This window comes from Pseudochaenichthys georgianus, chromosome 7 (genome assembly GCF_902827115.2).
Source record: "Pseudochaenichthys georgianus chromosome 7, fPseGeo1.2, whole genome shotgun sequence".
NCBI classification, from domain to species: Eukaryota; Metazoa; Chordata; class Actinopteri; order Perciformes; family Channichthyidae; genus Pseudochaenichthys; species Pseudochaenichthys georgianus.
Window position 1 is genome coordinate 18,552,859 of NC_047509.1, and position 21,144 is coordinate 18,574,002.

A 21,144-nucleotide genomic window follows, 5' to 3' on the forward strand; every position below is an offset into this window, starting at 1 on the left:
AAGGGTGCAATACCAGGTACAGCACAAACTGCTGAGGCAAAGGCCATTTGTTGAGGGACTTATTTTTGCTAAACAACGTAAAATAACACACATCCGTATTGTTACTGATAGTGATTATTGTTACAAAGCGGGTAAAGAAGAGCTTAATAACTGGGAACAAAGGCAGTTTACCAATGTGAAAGGTGAAGCACTTACACATGCGTTTTTGAGTATTAGTACCTGCCTACGTGAGGAACTGCCTCCGAAAACTGTGGGATAGGTATGGGTTTTTGAATGTTAGTCCCCGCCATCTGTGACGGAAAATAAAAAGGTATGGAATCGATGTGAATTGATTTCGTGAATGAAAAGTTGAATGTGCTTTTTATTATCACCGGTCTTTTTATGAGGAAATGCCTCTAAATTCTATCGGGAGATTTTAAATGTCACAACTGAATTGGGCAGTTGAAGTGAAACATTTTGGTAATAAATGTAAGACTGTGAATTAAAGTTTCATATTTGAACATGATCACAGCATCATTTTTTGTTTAGTATGATTATAATGTTGTAAAGAGAGAAGGTAAAAACCCTGTATTAGTTTGGACCTATTTTTCTTCAAATAAACTGATCCCACCTTTTGGACTGGGACAATTTAAAGGACATCTGTGCTCTCCTCTCCTGCTTCAAAGGTAAGATTGCACCCTGCCACACACACGTAGGTAGGAACACACCCCATTTACTGATACCAAAATCCTTCGGGATCGCTTAAACAGATTAAAAAGAGTTGTCTGAATAGAAACAGCAGTTAATTGAACCTGGTTCTTCGGGGAGTTAATAGAGGTGAGATCTTGCTGACGTTTGGTGGATCTGAGCCAAGCAGTAAACTTACATAGACTCAGTAACTTCGGTCAGGTCAATTAGTGAGGTCAGAGTAATTTACCGGAATAAATTAACAGGACCTCACCTATACTCTAAACACTTGGTAATTTATCCTCAACAAGCTCCATCAAAATTAAGATTTTTTTTTTAGCTCAATTGGACAATTTAGGTCACCAGGTCTTACTCATTGGCCTGCTGTAAGGCCCTATGGCAGATGCAGTTAGAGCTTTGCTTAACGTTTTCATATTATGATTGGCAGTACAGCAGATGCCCATTTAAAAAATGTCAATAGGTTTAAAAAGAATATATATATATAAAGTAGAACACAACCAACGCATTTGATGAAACAAGTTTTAATCTCATCAAGTCTTCCTCTTCATTCCTCGCCTCATTCAGGTGCTGTTGAGTTTAAGGACAACCTCAGTCTCCTTGGGGAGGAACTCCCTGCCAAAACACACAGAGGAAAAAAAACAACAAACTCAATGGTCAGGGTATGATACGGGCATTAGTGGAATAGGGTCTTCCTTGTTTATTCAATTAATTCCCATTCCCAAAACCCAGTACACTTTTACAAAGACTGGGCAAGTTGTAAACAGAAAGAAGTGTGAGAGAGACATTTTTGTTTGGAGCTCACACATGACTAAAAGCCAAACAGCATGTATATATGGACCCCTCCTGTAACTCTGTACCTGACAAGTCCCCATGAAACGGTTTATAGTCAGGGCGGTCAGTGACCTCTACTTTCTCTGATTGATTATTTGAAGTGAAATCTTTGTTTAAGTCCACTTCAGGATTCTGCCTGATTTTTTACAGTGCTGTACAAACTTCAGAAAGGGTGGATCCCAAAAGGGATGGTCTGGTCAGGTACCCCAAAATGCAATAAAGACAAGGATGTCTGTGTGTCTCACCTGCATGGTATATTTGCCTGTTCAAACATCCGTTTGGCGGCTTGTGTTTCCAGAGAACCATGGTACTTATCACAAAGATAGACGACTTCTTTCATACCTGGATACAGAAATAACTTATTAATCTTTATAGCAGAATCATGGCAGTTAAAGTAAAAGAGAGAAAAGGAGAATAAGAAGTGGAGTAACTCAGAATAAATCTGCGCACAGTCTTGAAAGTTCACTCACACTTCCACGTGCATCACGGTTACTGACAGGTAGCTGATTCTCCCAGTGCCATGATACCTCCCAGAAGATTCTTCGACAAACGTTTCATGAGTTATGTAAGGACCAATGAACCAATGAACAGGAGCTCTCTACTGACTGCTATTATACAGTAACTTCCAGAAGTGTCTACAACACAAACAGTTCATGAGTTATGTAGCGGCAGCGGCGTGGCTACAGTGTCATTTTGGGCGTTCCGTCCTTGGTCGGCCAGAGGTACAATGTCGGCCCTCACTGAAAGGAAGACCCCCAGCATGACGTGGTGAATGTGTGTCAGACTTGATAAATGATCAGAATCAGAAAGAGGTTTATTACCAGGTAGGTTCACACGTACGAGGAATTTGAAGTGTCGTGGTGCATACATAAAAATAAAAAACATTTTTAAAAAAAGAACACAGATAGTTAACTATATTAAGAACATTGTAAGAAATATATAGTAAAATAACAATAAAATAAAGCAGTAATTTACATTGAAATAGAATAGAATGCAATAAATTATAGAATATACAATATGTGCAGTAAGCAATATTGTCAACATTGTGTGCATTAATGTAATGCTTAGAGTCTATGATGTGCCTTGTTTATGAGGCCGGTAGCGGAGGGGAAGAAACTGCTTTTTATTTTGAAATATTGCATAAACGGAATGTAGTTATTGTTTCAGTATTGATAGGGACAACATTTTTGACTGATGGGAGTGAAAGCAGCACTCATATTTGTTCACTCAAATCAATGAATCAAATGTTTGCCATAATGATAATGATCTGTCTACCAGTAGTTGCAACTGACTGAAGTGTGTGTGTGTGTGTGTGTGTGTGTGTGTGTGTGTGTGTGTGTGTGTGTGTGTGTGTGTGTGTGTGTGTGTGTGTGTGTGTGTGTGTGTGTGTGTGTGTGTGTGTGTGTGTGTGTGTGTGTGTGTGTGTGTGTGTGTGTGTGTGTGTGTGTGTGTGCGTGCGTGTGTGTGCGTGCTGCAGGGACCCACCAGCCTGGATGATCAGCTTGGCACACTCGTTGGAGGGGAACAGGGTCACATAGATGGAGCAGCCCTTCACATCAGCACTGTTCTTGTCCATGATGGCGTTGAGCACTGCGTGGCACACTGCGGGACAGAGGGGGAGAGGGGGAGACGGGCCCCATCAATAGAGGGCATGTAAGTGCCTTGTCTGAAGTGTATTTAGGTTGTATAACAAACAAGTTATAAACAATCAGACATGCATGATATACATGTACTCCAATGACAGTGTGATTTATTTATCACCAAAGGAATAGACCTCTCCTAACACACCATCGACACCCCTGGTAACATTCATAATATTGTACATTTGGTAGGACATCTGCCCAATGAAACAATGAAAATAAAAACTTAACGCCTAAATCCTACTTGCTCTATTGTGTCAATCTATCCATCCCTATACTTGCAACAAAAACAAAAAAAACTGAATCCTCTGTATAAATCCAACTATAATATTATCATTCCTCACCACCATCACATATGTAAAAAATATAAATTTCTCGTAAAAAATTTGATCATAAGGCATTTTAATGGTAAAACTATTCTACATTTTGGATTTTTCAACAAACTGTTTGACTTTATAAAAATTGAAAATCTAAAATGTAAGCAAGAAGGATGAAGTGTGTGTGCGTCCTCACCATAAATGTATTTGGTGTCCAGCTTAGTTTCAGCAGCAGCAGCAGCAACCTTAGCAGCAGTAGCAACGGTGAGGTCACCGCCATTAGCCCAAACAGCGGCAGCAGCATCTTCTCCTTTAGAGCGGGACCACGGCATGTGATCTTCACAGCCGTTTGGCATCTTATTGTAACCAACGCCAACTACCTTTTTGTCCTGGTTCACAATACACGCCCCAACCTGCAAAGGGGGTGAGGGGTTCCAGAGTTTAGTCTAGCTGAACTTTTAAATACCAAACATTACATTGCATCATGAAATAATCCAACATCAGATGCAACAACCCCTCAGGAGAAAGTCACACACTCTAATACACGTCATTATCTAATACACACCAGCACTCAGCTTGAATGAATTTGCGAAGATCTTTTTGAAAATGTTTCTCTGTGTTTGTTGAAGATTTAAGAGCCTGTTATTAGATTATTATTAGTACTGCAACATTAATCTATGCAATAAAAACCTCCAACAGTTCTGCCAAGATGGAAGAGGGAATATGTTTAGTGAATCCAGATTAGAGTACTAAATCGGCGATAGGGCTTCATGTACTACATATATTTATTAATAATTGATCGAATAGATTCAATTTTTACTTCCAGTATAATAAAACAATTGTTCCACCGAAATAAATATCAACAACTGTATCATTAATATTTTATTTGACATGTCGATCACTTATTAGTAAAGATTATAGTGGAATATTGTTAAAATAAGTATAATTTCCAAATCACCATTATCATAATACTCATATTAGCAATGGGTAACATTATTACTCCTATAATGATTAGATGCCTGATCACACAATATTTAAAACACACACACACACACACACACACACACACACACACACACACACACACACACACACACACACACACACACACACACACACACACACACACACACACACACACACACACACACACACACACACACACCTGTGTGCTTGGGTCTCTGCTCTGCCTTGCTGACAGAACGGCTGCAGCCATGAAGTAATCTTCAGGTTCCATGAAATCTTTTCTAGCCCCGTTGCTACAGACAAACACACAACAAGACAGAAATTATATAAAATTGATTAATCACAAGATGAACATGTTTTGGAGACTTTCCATGTGAAATCTAAATTCCTTTCTGATGTTGACATTCATCAAAATATAGTTTAACAGTCTACTACTCCTACACACACCAGTGGAACAGGCTGCAGTTGTTACTGTGACTTATGTCCTTTGGGTTTGAGCAAAAGCTTTGCCTGGAATTACGGTTTTGCTTAATGTCGGTCAAATCAGTTTTGGCAGCATGTCCAGCAGCTCTTTGACTTTACCTAAAAGTAAGTCATATCGATAAGCATCTGAACTTTATTTGAATAAAGTAATAAATATGTTCTTATGAAATGCAGGGAACAGCAACTTCCTGGTTGTGAATTGTTACTTACATACTTGATAATAAAAACATGTAATTAATTAAGGTTTCCAACAAATTAATGACCTAATTGATGTTTCAACATTAGTGCTGATAGTAGGCTTACTTATTTATCAAAAGTATACTGTAACAAAAGAAGATGTAAAATATAACTTTTTACATCCACTCAAGTACTTTCAAGTTATGTTAGCAGTTTGAACTACTTACTCATTAGGTTGAGCTGGTTTTCCTGCCATAGTGTTCTGATGCTGGACCCCTCACAGTCTGTTCCTCTCTCTGGACTGTACGCTGCTGACAGTTAGTTGAACGTTAAGTAGCGGTGGAAGAAAGCTCCACCTCAAATGTCCTCAACACAGGATAGGTTCTTAGTTGCCGCCCTTTAAATTAATGTTTAGAGCCTCCCCCTACGGAGCTTATTTTTCTTGCACTTATTTTTGCCAATAAAAAAAGTATCTAATAAACGAAGGTCATTAATCCTCTGAGTTGACAGACTATATATAGTACTCTGGCCATTCCAGATAGTCTTCGCATTACAGACAAACACTTAAAGAGACAAAATAATTATATAAAGTTGAATTTATTTTCTTTGATCACAAAACCAAATTTTTTTGGAGACTTTCCAAAATGATTTCCCAGGGCCCAATGAGAACAAAGACGATGCAGAATCTAAGCAGGAAAGTGGAAAAACATGTTAGCATAAGCTGTACTTTTTTTTAAGGAGGGGCAGCTTGGGCATATTGTTGTTCATAGCCGTTGGAACATTTTTCAAATGGTTTGTGTGTCTGTGTGTGTGTGTGTGTGTGTGTGTGTGTGTGTGTGTGTGTGTGTGTGTGTGTGTGTGTGTGTGTGTGTGTGTGTGTGTGTGTGTGTGTTTCACAGTGAACCTTTTTAAATATTGTGTGAACAGGCATCACTTTGAATTGCCTGGTGTTGAAAGGTGCTAAATAAATAAACTTGCCTTGCCTTGCCTAGTGATGACTCAAAATCTACAAGGATTAATAAATGTCCAAAGTGTCTATTACGTTAGTAGAAAATCCGACCTAGAGCAATTAAGCATTGGAATAGAACATGTTCTTTCATAAGGCCCAATAAGAACAAACACGAGGCAGAATCTAAACAGGAAAGTGTAAAAACATGTCGAATCATTAAACATCTGATAGAACAAGAGCAAGCTGTACTTTTTTTTTTAAGGAGGGGCAGCTTGGGCGTATTGTACTACTCTTCATTAATAGATGAGAATAAGAATAATGCAAGATTTCTTTTCAGCACTGTAGCCAGGCTGACAGAGAGCCATAGCTCGATTGAGCCTTCTATTCCCATAGCACTCAGTAGTAATGATTTTATGTGCTTTTTTAACGATAAAATTGTTACTCTTAGAAACAAAATTAATGACCTCTTGCCTTTGACCAGTATAGTGTTATCAACAGCTCCCGAAACGTAAGTTCTAATATTACACTAGATAGTGAATTAGAATGCTTTTCAGCCATAAACCTTGAACAATTAAATTCAATGATTCTCTCTTCTAAACCATTGTAGTGGCCAAAATCGGCTGGAGCTGTGAAGGCACCACCGTCACACGCATGCGCAATGCCGGCTGGAGCTGTAAAGGCACCAACGGCAGGCGCAGTGCCGGCTGGAGCTGTGAAGGCACCACCGTCACGCGCATGCGCAGTGCCGGCTGGAGCCGTAAGCGTGACATCTCAGCTGGCTCTAAGGAGCATACAGCAGGAGCAGTGGCGCCAGCAGGGGGGGCCAGGGGGGGCCATGGCCACCCTGATATATTTGTTGGCCCCCCCACTGGCCCCCCCACACACACACCGCCTCGCCAGTCACGTATGCATAGTAGTTTATCTGATATTTAACAACAAATACACAACCAGCGAGTCGCTTGATTTGAGCTTCCAACGCTCATACTGCAGCCCCTCCCTCTCCCTCTGCTACCATGGTAACACTCTGATACTCGACGCACCACTCTGATACTCGCGCGCACCACTCTGATACTCGCGCGCACCACTCTGACACTGAGATTCGCACGGACAGCAGCAGGTTGCAGCAAAACGTTTATTTCTACTGACTGGCAGTGCTGGAATTGGGCCGGTACTCACCGGTACGCAGTACCGGCACTTCTGGTTCTGACCCATGGAGTACCGGCACTTCTTGCTCAGTACCGGCATGCTGGCGGTACTCCGGTACTCATGCACCGTGCCAGTACTCAACACTCTCCCGCCGTTCTTATTATACATCCATATATATATATACAGCCGCCCGGTACTCAGTAGATGCGTCATGAGGTGCCGAACGGACATTCTCATCGCTCTAACCGCTGGAGTTTCACAGCGGCTGTCAGCTGTTTACTCCTGTCATTCAAACGGAACGTGCTGGAGAGGGGGCGGGGCTTATCTTCTCCATGTAAATACTGTGGTGGAAACGACTATGTCAAAATTAACCTATTTGACCGTGATTTAATAGTAATACACGTTTCAAAATAATAATAATAATAATAATGCCGAAGTAACAACATACTGAAAACTGTTAGTAAAACCATGTTTTAATGCTTTACAATTTACATACCTAGATGCACGTGTGTTGTGTTTATGCAGTGCAACTCCCACCCAGTGGGTGGCTATGTAGAGTGATAGAACAGAGCAGGCACGCCCCTGAGAGAAGGAAAGCAAGTCACGTCACAAATTAGCATTTCTAAAATGTTAGCGTGGATTAATAAAAGTGCAAAAAGACAGCGGTTGTCGCCGGAAGAAACTTCAAATACAGAGCATGCTGTGCCTGTGTTGGAAATTGTGTCTGATGGGGAGCTTTCTTTGGTTGATCCTCCTGCTCCAAGTTCTAGTGCATTAGCATTAGCACTAGCTCCGCCGCCTCCTCCAGAGCCTCTAACGTTAGCTGCTGCTGGCGCAACTGCCACCACCAACACCGGGCAAAGCGATGCACCTGACTGCTGGACAACGGACCAGGTGCAATATTTTTGCAAGACCAATGCATGGCTCCTTCTTAAAGATAAGAAGCTAGGATGTCGGATATGCAGAGATGTCAAATCTTTGGGAATACACACTGGACAAGGACTGAAACTGTCAACTGAATGGGGTGAGTGTGCAGTGTCTCATTTCGGTGTTGACAAGGGCAAACAACAAGCTAGCCTGAGAAAAAAAATCAAAGAACATAAAGAGTCACAAGCCCATGTAAAAGCTGCTGACATCCTTACATCTGCTTCACGTGAAACTATTCAACATCAAGTGCAGTCTATGCATAAATCTGAATTAGACACCACTATCAGAGTTTTTCGAACGGCATAATACAATTGGCAAACATAGCCGGCCATTCACAGACATGCCAATTGATTTGAATGTACAGAAACTGAATGGGCTGAACGTGGGCAGGGTTTTGCACTCCAATAAAACCTGTGGCGAAATCATCGACCACATAGCTCATGAGCTGAAGAAAAAAATGGCAAAAGACATTACAGAAAACCAAAGAAAACTCTGTGTTTTGGTCGATGAATCTACCACTATTAGTGGTAAAACGGTGCTTGTTGTGTGTCTACGCTCAGCATTAGCTGATGCTGAGCCCGAAACGTTTTTTTGGGAGCTGATCGAGTTGGATGGAACAACGGCTGATGACATCACAAAGGCGTTAATGGAGTGTCTTGGAAGAGATTTTAACGAGGACTTTTTAGGTCAGTGTTTCGTTTCTTTTGCATGTGATGGGGCTTCAGTCATGCTAGGGAAGAGAACAGGCGTTGCTACCCAGTTGTGTAGTAAATTCCCAAGCCTGTTTGTGTGGCACTGCTCCAATCATCGTCTAGAGCTGGCAGTTGGGGATGTGGTCAAGGAGGTCTCAGGGCTCAATCATTTCCAGATCTTTTTTGACAAACTCTATTCCTTGTCCCATGCCTCCCCCAAAAATCAGAGGCAGTTAGCGCAGTGTGCGCAAGCAGTCGGACAGCGTCTCCTGGTGATAGGGCGTGTTTTGTCCATCCGCTGGGTGGCTTCAAGTGAAAGGAGCGTCAGAGCAGTCTGGGAAAACTACCGAGTGCTTCATGATCACTTCACAAATGCTGCGACACGACACGAGCAGGGATTCCAGAGACAGAGCAAAGTACAAGGGCCTGGATGATGTGCTCACATCTGCAACGTTTGTCAGCAATCTGGGACTGATGTACGATGCGCTCACAGAGCTCAGCGACCTCTCTCGGCAAAAAGAGAGATGACACTGCCTACAGCAGATAGGCTCTTAACTCGAGAAATACGAGTTTTTGAATCCATGGTCACCATGACTGGCCCACACATGACTACAGTTCATACAGCTCTAGCTGAGAAGTCCTTCAAGGGTGTTGCCCTGCCCCTGCGTGAGAATGGCAGGCTTGTACAGATTCATGCAGGTCAGTTTTTCCGCAGTATGGTAGAGAATCTGAGACACAGAATGACTTCCACAACCTCCTCTCATGTCAGCACAAGAGAAATCCCATTACATGGCCGGGAGGCCCGGGACAATCAGCTAATCCAGGACATGAAAGTTATCCATCCTGGAAGTTGGCCTGAAGAGGAGTTCCCATAAGGGCACCAGCGACCTGGAGACGTACAGTATGGGGACGTAGAGGTGCTACGTTTGTGCGAAGTGCTGAAAGTGGACAGAAGAGAGACTGTTCAGGGCTTTCGCGAATACAAGGAAACCAGGGCATCCCGTACACCTGCTGCGATGGAGCCTCTACTGAAAGCAGTCCGAACCATCGCTGTCTCCACTAGTGAGTGTGAGCGGGCATTCAGCTGCATGAACGATATCCTTACTGCAAAAAGGAATGCTCTCTCTGTCCAGCCTGGTTTTCATTAAATGTAATGGACCATCACTAGGACAGTTCAATCCGGAACAGTATGTGAGGTCCTGGCTGGCAAAGGGAAGGAGAAGTGCTGATGAAAGAGCCTGTCCAACTCCAGCCCCTGATGCTGATGTCCCCAAGGCCTTCTGGAGCCTTTTCTAACAATGTGAAGTATATTGCAAAGCAGCTCACCCAGTGAGAAGACTTTTGGCATAATGTGCCGATTTGTACAGATCCTGGAGATAGAAGGACTTCAGACCAACCAGGGAGTTATCTGATCAGCTTGGTGTTCAATGTAACTCTTTACCATGGCTCAGACTTTGTTACTTGCAGTTACAGTTTCTCATTTTAGATTGTGCACATTTTGCATTTGTTTTTACATGTTCTTTGTTCATGCTCTTTATCATTTTTCTGAGTTGGAAAGTTAGATTGCATCATAGTTTACTTTATACATATTTGTATTCTTCAGTGGTGAAGTATATTGCAAAGCAGCTCAGCCATGTGAGAAGACTTTTGGCACTTTTTCGTTTTTTGTTTTCTGAGTTGGAAAGTTAGATTGCATTCAAAATGTACAGAAATACTTAATTTTGTTAAAGCTTTTTATAAAAAATGCTTCTGACCAGAGCTTTGTTTCCTTGTCATTAATGTTGAACACCACCAGAGGGGCTCTCACCTGAAAGGTCTCTGCTTCATGTGTCTTCAGCAGAAGATCTAGACTTTGATTGCTATATTTTCAGTTAATATTGACCTTACTGAGCTTTAGCCATATCCGCTGCCTATCATAAAAAATGTTAAGTACAGTGAACCTTTCTAAAATATACAGTAGTAAAGAGACAAACCCACCAGCATTATAGTAGCCAAATTCTTGTTTGTGGGCTGTATAAAATTGACTTGAAAAAGTTGCTGATTTTAGAGTACTGGCACCTTTTTCATTCCAATTCAAGCACTGCTGACTGGACTGGAGTTGACAAAAATCCACCTGACCTCTAGAAGGTAAGTTGTATACGTTCGTTGCCTGTTAAGCCCCACAACACTTTAGGCTTTAGTGTGTTAGCTTTAGGTAGCAAAAAACGGAGATATGCTTACCTTTAGCTCTTATGCTGATAAAAAATCGTGTTCAATGGCATTAAAACGAGAAAACCGCTGGAAGACCTGGAAAACAGGCTCGGGGCTCAGTAAAGGCTGGCTTGACTACAGGTATAATTTGTCTGTAAACACACTTTAACCCTAACCCCTATCCTAGTTAGCGTTAGTGTAGCTTGCTAAGCTAACGTTAGCTGATGTCGGTATGCTGGGCTGGTGTAATGCGTAGGCTACTATTAATCACTGCTGTGTGTAATGTCAATTTGCAGAAAATGAAGAGAAAGTCAACAGACATCTCTTCTTATTGTAAGAAGAAGATGAGTAAAGGAGAGACAGAGCTGGCAGGGGAGCAGCAGCATAGGGCTAGTGAGGAGATGGCCTTACATGCAAAACACGTGGAACTCTGTTTTGTAAAAGTGAAACTAAAACCTAAGTACAGTTTTATTAATATGATTGTGACCTTTTTAATAATTTAAGTCTTCTACACACTTTAGGTCTGCAGCTCCTTCAAAACGAAACGAGAATCTATGCAGTTTTTCCTCTTCTGTGTTCTGAGGTTATGAGCCGACCATTAGTCCAGTTTGTTTTCATAATGTTCTGTATGCCAATTTTAAAAAAGGGTAACCAGTTTGTTTATAAAGTATATACATTCCAAAACAAATGGAATAAAAGCTATATGTATTACCCTCACCACAGTGGCCTAATCTAAAAAAATAGAATGTCTCATCACCTATTTTCTGTCTAATACTAAAAGGTGGTGTTTTGTATCATTTATAATGTTTTGAATTTGCTATAAAGGTCAATAATAGATGGTGTTTTTGTGTTCAATCACAGTATGTATTTACCATTTTATACCCCTTGAGTTTTTGGGTCCTGTTGAAATAAAATAGTCATGTTTTAAAACTTGATTTAATAAAGTCAGGTCAATCATCTTTGATCCCAGTGTGACACAAACAGCTTTGTTCTAAAACTATTTATAACCTAGAGAAATAATATAACTGAAGAACATGTATTGCTTTGTGCATTGTATGTGTTGAGAATGCTGAACATGTTGTGCCTTACAATAAAGGAACTTATTTAAATTAAGCTGTATTTGTCTTTTTAAAAAGGAAAGAACAACTAGCATATATAAAAAACAAAACAATAAATCACCAACACATGTATACATAACACAAAACAAGGTTCTTTTAAATGTTGTTTGAAGTCAAATGTTAACTATCCGTATTATATTCACTTCAGATGAATAGTATCAGAAAATGTAAAATAAGAAACCAAAGTATATCAGTAGGTGATTCTCTTTGCCATTGTTTTCATCTAGTCTATACTTGTACAGCAATTAAATTCTTGGTTTTGGTGGGCCACCCCAAGATTTTCAGTGGCCCCATTTGGCCCATTTGGCTATGAAAGGTTTCTGGAGGCGCCACTGAGCAGGAGATACTCACGACATCTGCCTGGGCTTCTCAAAACAGTTATACTTTATCTGTTTTCACAAGCCCAGAGAGAGTCAACCCATATTCTGGAGAGAGAGGCCCTCTCTCTCCTAGAAAGAAGGGTTTTATCTATAATGCCCACCGAGCAGAGTCAGATTACGCAGACAAATGTCCTCGTAAAGCACCCGCTCAACATGGGGCTCATAATAAAACTAAACCCTGCGCGCCACGGCGTGCGGAGAGTATTGGTTATTATGTAATGCGTAGTGGCACTACACCCGACTTTTCTAGTGCGGGACGCGCCTACGGGTGCTGTCCTTTCACGGAAGGTGGTCACCACGGACGCATGTCAGACAGGCTGATAGGGTATTTACGAAGGTCGCCCAGTGAGAGGTCTCTATAGCAGAGAGCTCCAGCGGGCGCACGTAAATTACCCGGAGCTTTTAGCAGTGTTCCCTACCCTAAAACGCTTCCTGCCGTCTCTCAGAGGACACCATATCCTCGTGAGGACAGACAACACGATATCGTGTATGAACCGCCAAGGGAGGTTGCGTGGTCCCCAGTCACACACACTGGCACACAAACTGATCCCTTGGAGCGGCAGACGTCTCCTCTCTCTGAGAGCGACACAGGTACCGGGAGTGATGCACCTCGAGACAGAACTACTGTCCAGAGGTGCACCACTCTATACAGACTGGACTCCACATCCAAGGATCGTGAGTCCGCTGTGGGTGCGTTACGGTGGAGCCGCGTTAAATCTGTTCGCATAAAGAAAAAATGCTCAATGACAGCTGTTCTCTTTAATGCACGATTTAAACGCACTGTTAGGCGGGGACGCACCCGTACACGATTGACCTCCGGGTCCTCTGTGCGTGTTCCCACCCCTGGCTCTGTTACCCCCAACTCTGGCCAGAGTGAAGGAGCAACGCCACACACTTACTCTGATGTTTCCGCCCTAGCCCGCAATGTACGGGCTGGCGGAGATATATCAGCTGTTGTGCGGGCAGCCATGGCAGCCCCCACCACGCAGGGACAGATTGTCTGAAGCGGGGGGGGGGGGGGGGGGCGATCCTTCACCCACGCCCAGCGCGCGGGGCACTATGGGCCTGACCCGTGAGTGGTACAATCTGAATACAGTGGGACTCCCTCAGAAGTTGATAAACACTATTCAGAGTGCGAGAGCTTCCTCCACCAGGTCTCTTTACGACTGTAAGTGGAGGGTGTTTGAGGAGTGGTGCCTTCAAGAAGGACACATCTCTTTTCAATGTCCTGTCGGGGTGATTTTATCATTCCTACAGGACTTGATCGATAAACACAGAGCTTTCTCCACGATCAAGTTGTACCTGGCTGCTATTGCTGCTTGCCATGTGGGTTTTGAGGGTAACCCCCTAAACGCACCAGGAGCGTCTGCGCCGCGTTACGTTGCGGCTGCGCCACGCTGCGACCTCCTCCTGCGACCTAACACACCAGGCGCGTTTCAAAACGTTGCGGAAGCGGAGCGTCGTGTGTGCAGCCTCGCAGTTCTTCTTCTTCTTCTTCTTCTTCTCTTTAATCGCGAATCGTTTCCACTTGGAGCATACCTACTGTTGAGTTATTAAATGTTCATATTAAATCCTTGTCCTCAAACCAGTGCTTTTGAGGAATTTGAAGATCAGCTTGTTTGCTTCATTTCTTGATTTACTTTACATATATTGACTTGAAATCCATGTCCTTGATGTTGAGTTGTTCCAGTGCAGTTTTCAGAATGAGTCTTTGTCTTGTATATTCCGGGCTGCTAAAAAATACATGATGTATTGTCTCTGGTTGTTGGCAACCATCACAATTGCCATTTGGATGTTTTCCAATCAGATGCAGTGATGAGTTTAATCCAGAGTGTCCCAATGTTATCCTGCTGTTAATGCTCTGTTCTCTTCTACTACTCCCCCATGTGCTTCCTGTTCCTACTTCCCTTTGTATCTGGTATAAATGTCTTCCTTTGATGTTAGCTTCGCAGTTGTTGTTGATTTTGGAATATTTCCTGGACATTTGTACTTCTACATGTAGTAGGCTACGTAATTAAATGGTTTATGTTTGTGTCTGTTTAAATCGTGTTTATTGTTGTTATTTCCTATGTTGTTGTGTTGTAGACTACAGACACAGTTAATAATAATTGTAATATTCCAGTTATAAACGACATGAATCAAAGATGTGTTGCTGTATTTTAGTGGTAAAAAAATATGCATTCATCATCATAATTATTCTATATATATATAATTTACAGTGCCTGTAAACCGGAGGAGAACGCTGGCATGTATTCTCCTACTTGAAAGACTACGAGGGGATGGGGGGAGGAGAAGGAGCCGGTTTTGGGTGCACCCCCTCAACCAGCAAAGGAGACAACAAGGTGATTTTCATCACCTCGTGGCTGAGCTGAGGCTGGACAGCCAACGACATCACCAATATTTTCGGATGAGTGCAGAGCAGATGGATGAACTGCTGTCCCTCCTGGGCCCTGAACTGACCAGACAATCCACAAATTTCAGAGCTGCCATAGAACCCAAGCAGAGACTGGCTGTTGCACTTAGGTAAAATGCACATTTCACAGACAATAAATCACTGACCACAAATTTAATAAACGTTTTATTTTTAACAATTTCACCCCAAACAACATTTTAAACAGAAACATCAAATATAAATAATCAGCACAAAAAAAGTAACTATTTACAGTAAAAAAACAATGAACTCAATTGCTCAACTACAATTGTTCGTAAAAAGACTCCTGCCATGCAGAGCTACTGCTGGAGGACAGCATGTCTGATGGCCTTGTAGGTGTTGATTGGGCGCGTGGGGGTTGGGGTACACTTGGCCGAAAGGCTACTGGCCTGGAGGTGTGAATAGAATGTTGAGTGGCGGGGGGATGATCAATGGGCTGCCAATGTTGCTGGTGTTGGGTGTCTCTTTCCAAGTTGTGGAAGGTGTTTAAAATACAGATTTTTGCCTGATGTTTTCTGTCTTTGTCCAGTCTTTGCAACATGGGCACAAGACTGAGAGCAAAGTAGTATGACTCCTCTAATTCTGAGTCTGGCATGTGTGGTGCAGTTGGAGGTTCCTGCAGTAGAGATATCAGCTGCTCTCCAAGGTCTGTGCTCTGTGGCCTCCTCCTTGTGTCCCGTGTGGAACGCTGGGCCGCTGCTGGTGTGGAAATGGGATCCCTGGGGCTACGGGACCTAGAGGGCCTTTGCCTCTCTGCAGAGGTTGTGGGTAGCAGAGGTGGTGGGGCTGTAGGTGGTGGGGCTGGAGATCCACATGCTGTCCTGGCATGTTCCTCTGTTTCCAATGACAGGGGTGTAGATGCTCTCTCCATGTCTTCTACAGGGGAAGGATTGCTCAAGCTGCTTTTTGAACTATATGAAAAGAAACAACATCAAAACAATTAAAACCTTTTTTCTGGGGATTAATTTATGCAATAGGAACATATTTATGTAATTTAAAAATAAAGTCTTTCATACCCTTTGCAATACATCATCACAAATTACAAAAGGGCAAAAGGAAGGACATTAGGTCTGTATACTTCAAGCCCTTTTGCGTGCCGCCTGCAGATCCACTTGGGAGAGATTTCTTCCTGTTTTGAACAAAAGCATCCCGGAGTGACTTCCATCGTGCCTTGCAAATGTCGACTGAAACAAAGAATAGATTCAGATTAATAACATGATTTCACATATTTTTCTTTGCTTTTTTTTACCCTTCAGATACTTGGCTTCCAGGGACTCATTGGTCAGCCTAGCATTCAGCTATCGCCTAGGATGCGCTACTGTAGTGTGTATGTAATACAATTTATAATAAATGGTTTTGTCTGACAAATGACTGCCAAATTATTCTTGTCTGTCCTCACAATTTATCTGACTATAAATGCAAGATTTTCCACCACAGCATACTGTATTTAAACATTATTGAGAGTATTTTGGGTAGTTGTTATAACACATGAATACAATTAGAACAAATTAGAATACATAAATATAATATCATTATAAAGAGTTAAACACAACTGTATTGATCCCTGGGCGAAATTCACAAGATAAAGTATAGTTAAAAAACCAATATTTATAAAAATATAAATACAAAATAATAATAATATAATAATATTATAATCTTGATATAGGAAATAAGATCTTACTTTATTGTGAAATGCAAGTTTACTGAACAGTTTTTTAACGACTTTCACAAGATGTTAAACTACTGAATGGCTCTGTACTGTACCTACAAGTATTAATTAACTTTAAAACATTAATATGTAGTTGTTACCTTCCACTCCACAAACTGCAGCGACTAAATACCAGGCCTTGTCCTTTCTGATGTTGTCCTTGTAAAAAGCATTGGTTACATCGTATACAATTGTGTGTTTCTCCACTTCCATTATGAACACCTCGTCGTCCATAGTGCGCATCGTAGTGGAGGTGTTGTGATGAAGGAGGGGGGTCTGCTAAATTAGTATATATGCGGGATGGGCCTGGCCCGGATGCTCACCTTTCCACTTCCTGCGAGGGGGGGGCTGCCTGCCCGACCTTACCTTACGGCTGCGCCGCGGCAAAAATAGGATTCATCCTAATTTTAGAGAAGCGCAGCGCCGAGCCGCTTCTGGGACGCGTCTGAGCCGTAACGCGGCGCGTGTGGTGGAATAGCACCCATTGACTAGAGTGGCCGCGATCCTTACGACCGCTGCGGCGCGGCCGTAACGCGGCGCAGACGCTCCTGGTGCGTTTAGGGGGTTAGACGGCTAGCCAACATCCTTTGGTTTGCCGTTTTATGAAGGGAGTGCGCAGGCTCCTCCCTGTCTCCAGGTCGCTGGTGCCCTTATGGGACCTGGCAGTGGTTTTAAATGGGCTCAAAATGACCCCATTTGAACCCCTGGAAGGAGCTGACATGAAACATCTGTCACTCAAGACAGTGCTGTTACTGGCCCTGACATCCGCCAAGCGGGTCAGCGATATTCATGCACTGTCTGTACATCTCTCATGCACTCAGTTCGCCCCAGGGCAAACGAGAGTGTTGTTGAAACCCAACCCTGCCTTTACACCAAAGGTGGTTGGTTCGTGTACCCCAATTGACATTGAGGCATTTCCTCCGCCGCTGGTTTCCTCCGGGGAGCAGCAGCAGGATCTGTTGTGTCCAGTCCGGACTTTACACACATATATGGACAGATCAAAAGAGCTTCGTCTTAATGACCAACTCTTCGTGTCCTGGGCTAACCCTCACAAGGGTAAGCCTGTTACTAAGCAACGGCTCTCCCACTGGATTGTGGAGGCAATTGCTGTGGGGCCCGTACAAGTCAGAGCTCGCAGGCACCCTCGGGTTCGCGAGTTTTTTTTCTCTTGACTCAGGGTCTGGCGGCATCCTGGGCTCTGTTCAGGATGTCTCCCTTTCAAGACATTGGTGCAAGCGGCGAGCTGTTACTCGCTGCTCACTTGTGTCCGCCTTTTAACAGTCTGGGCGTTCTACTCCCAGGTTGACTCAAGCAGTGCTGGGCACCTGGTTGAGTCGGAGTCCTACCTGTTAAAATTCTGATCGGTTGGTGATTTTCGAGATAAGCTCGCCTGGCAATACGGGAGCTACAATATCCCATAGTGAGACATCGAACGGAGTGTTATGAATGAGAACTATAGGTTACTTACGTAACCCCAGTGTCAGAGTAACATGAAGTGAGATGTCTCACCAGACGGCCCTCCTTGCTATGGTGAAGCGAGAAGAGGTGCTTATTTTGAATGACGCATGCGTTGTGGCGCAAGCTACTTATAGGGGGTGATTTCCCCTGACGCTGACATCAAGATCACCAGCCAATCAGGATTGGCGTAATGAGATTGATGCTTCTGTTTGCTCCGCGATGAGGTGCATCCCATAGTGAGACATCTCACTTCATGTTACTCTGAGGACTGGGGTTATGTAAGTAACCTATAGATTTTCTCCGGTGGGCCGCGGGCGCGGCATCATTGTTTGTGTGGCCTGTTCAGTCGTGTAGGGAAATGAGCGTTGCCGGTGGAGTAGGTGATGATGAAAGAGGAGAAGAGAGAGAGGATGTGGTTCTGGGCCCTGGCCCTTCTAAAAAGAAAAGACTTGTGTCTTACAACAAACAGTGGAAGAAAAACACAGTTGGGTTAAGCCCGTGAGTGGAGATCTGTCTCGGGTCAGTCAGCTGATTGATGGGAAAATGCTGGGGAAATGGTTGGTTGAAGGATAACATTAAGTCTAATAATGATGTACCGTGCATGTTCGCATCATGTATACTTTGCATTACTTAATACCATTTTTCAAATATTTATTTTTTAACATTTTGGACAAAATAGCTAATTGTACATCGAGGTGCCCAGATGTCCTATAGTGCCCACCTATCCGATTTGAACATGCTGATGTACAATGTGATGTAGTAGCCTAATGCAGGTTTAAGATCATTGTGTTTGTATTGTGTTATAGGTATGCATAGTTTTCTATGCGTTTTGGGGGGTTTGACCCCTCGAACCCTAGGGGGCTGGCTCCCCCAAAAGAATTAAATAACATAACCCTAACCCTAAAACCGAAATAAAGTAACAAAAAAAAGTAAAAAGACCACGAGAGGGTGGGAGTGATGATGATGATGTGATGTTGAATGAAGGTAATGATGCGGCCAATGTGGGGGGGGGAAAGCGTGGAGAGTTTGGAGCATGATGAGGGGAGGAAGGGTAAAAAGAGGATGAAGGCGAGTGAGAAGGAGGGAGGAGAAGCTGAGGAGGTGGGAATTGAGGGAGAAAATGAGGTGGAGGTTGAGATGGAGGAGGTTGAGGGGGGGGAAGAAGTAAGGGAGGAAGGGAGAAAGGATGCAGAGCCGGGGGGGAAAGGATGGGGGGATAGGATGGACGAAGATGAGGAAGAGGAGGAGCAAAGACAGAGAGGGGAGGAACTTATGAGAGTGAAGATATTAAGGCATAAAAAGGACGAAATTTAGTTAGAGGAGAGTAAGAGGAATAACGACGCGGTGGTGAGGGAGGTGGAAGAGGAGGTGGGAGATAGTGAAGGACAATCGAGCGATGAGGGGAATATGAGTGATGTTTGGAATAGTGGGGATAGTGAGAGGGAGGAGAGTGGGACTGAGGAGCAGGAGGTGCAGAGACAGAAGAGAAAGGACCTTAGATTTGAGAGGGGGTTGAAGGGGATAAAAGAAGGAAAAGGAAAAGAAGCCATAAGAGCGAGGAGGGAGGAGCTCAAGGGTTGGAAGCGAATATCAGTAAACATAGGGGAGGAAAATGAGGAAGGTGACTGGGTGGAGTGCGAGGAGAATGTACATCACCTCAGGGTTAGGCAAAGGCCGTTTGGGGGGAGGAAGGGGGAAACAGTGGCGATATGGAGGGACATGTGGGAAAAGAGAAGAGCAAAGGCGATAGCTATCACTCGGATGGACGTGGAGAAAGGGTATTGGGGATGGGGATATGTGGGAATAAAGATGTGATGCAAGGTACGGGTGGGGAGGTTGAGCAGGAGGAACAGGGAAGAGGGAGATAAGGGAAATGGGGGGGGAAATTGATGTGGAAGATGGGTCGGGTCGTAATTCTGGTCTGTTTTGATGTGGTGTTGATATGAGGGGAGGTGGAGAGCACTAATTAATGTGTGTAATAGAGAGATGGTGATGTGTATGCAGGAATAACATCTATGAAAAATGAGATTGAGATGTAATTAAATTGGTAGGAAGCCTTGAGGTCCTTTCTTTTTGGGGATCAGTAAGGTGGGTGATTATGTGTTAAAATGTAACTATGTTTATATTTTTCTAATAAAAAAAAGATTTGGCTTGTCCTCGGTGAGTGTTCTGTTCTGTCTTTGTTAGTATAGCCTTGAAATAAAGGAATGTTCACGTTAATCTGCATTTGGGTCCTACCTGCTTCACACACCGTAACATTGCGAACCGACCTACGATATGGGCCCAGCAGATCCGTTTGAGCAGGAACTAGTGGATTATACCTTTTCTTTGTCTGACTGCGCTCATCGATGGATAGGAGCGGTCAGGGTTCAGCAGCGAGATGCTGCTCTGGCAGATGCAGTCCACCTTACGCTGAGGAATCAAGATTCGGTTAAATTCTTACCAGCCTGGATTTTGGATTACCTCACGGTTTGTTTTCCCGATCCTGATAGACCCAGGTCTCCAGATTCCCTTTTTGATACCACACGCATCGGTGTGGTCCGTCTGGCGTCAGCCTCTGCTTCTCACCCAGTGTTTGTCCAGGAGCCATTCGCTGGTACTAGTCTGGCTTTTGGAGGTCCACGGAGCCTCCAAACGGCTCCTAAGAGGAGTCGCAAGGCCAGGTTAGCAGCACGAGCCCAAAAGGCCATGGTTCCAGAACCAGTTCAGCCCCCCGCAGCCATGGTTACAGCCCCAGTACAGGCCCAAGCAGCCATGGTTCCAGACCCAGTACAGGCCCCAGCAGCCATGGTTCCGGCCCCAGCAGCCATGTTTCCGGCTTCAGAACCGGACCTTACAACCATGTTTCCGGCTTCAGAACCGGACCTTACAGCCATGTTTCCGGCTTCAGAACCGGACCTTACAGCCATGTTTCCGGCTTCAGAACCGGACCTTACAGCCATGATTCTGGCTTCAATTCCGGCTCCAGAGCCGGCCCATTCAGCCATGTTTCCGGTTCCAGAACCGGACCTTACAGCCATGTTTCCGGCTCCAGAACCGGACCT

General features: G+C 43.6%; 1 protein-coding gene and 1 long non-coding RNA gene across 3 annotated transcripts; both read right to left on the bottom strand.

The window, feature by feature from the left end:
• Positions 1-1,192: 1,192 nt before the first annotated feature.
• On the bottom strand, positions 1,193-5,437 carry LOC117449752 (deoxycytidylate deaminase-like). Its single transcript, XM_034087617.1, has 6 exons — positions 5,329-5,437; positions 4,641-4,734; positions 3,672-3,888; positions 3,004-3,120; positions 1,764-1,860; positions 1,193-1,299 (listed from the first exon to the last, which is right to left on the bottom strand). Exons 1-6 carry the CDS (start codon positions 5,355-5,357, stop codon positions 1,248-1,250), a joined length of 606 nt encoding a protein of 201 aa, XP_033943508.1. The 5' UTR covers positions 5,358-5,437; the 3' UTR covers positions 1,193-1,247.
• Positions 5,438-15,105: 9,668 nt separating this feature from the next.
• Positions 15,106-20,957, bottom strand: LOC117450046 (uncharacterized). Of its 2 annotated transcripts, none has more exons than XR_011643522.1 (3): positions 20,564-20,957; positions 16,013-16,118; positions 15,106-15,845 (listed from the first exon to the last, which is right to left on the bottom strand). It is a non-coding gene; the product is annotated as an uncharacterized lncRNA (long non-coding RNA). The 2 variants fall into 2 exon arrangements; XR_011643521.1 differs by having other exon boundaries at positions 15,951-16,118.
• Positions 20,958-21,144: the final 187 nt, after the last annotated feature.

Bases quoted from the DNA above. Each gene is read 5' to 3' on its own strand.
- LOC117449752 (XM_034087617.1), bottom strand. From the start codon at position 5,357: ATGGCAGGAAAACCAGCTCAACCTAATGA. The intron at 4,735-5,328 runs GTAAGTAGTTCA...GTTTGTCTGTAG, and splicing joins AAACCAGCTCAACCTAATGA to CAACGGGGCTAGAAAAGATT. The intron at 1,861-3,003 runs GTGGGTCCCTGC...TTCTGTATCCAG, and splicing joins CAAGCTGATCATCCAGGCTG to GTATGAAAGAAGTCGTCTAT.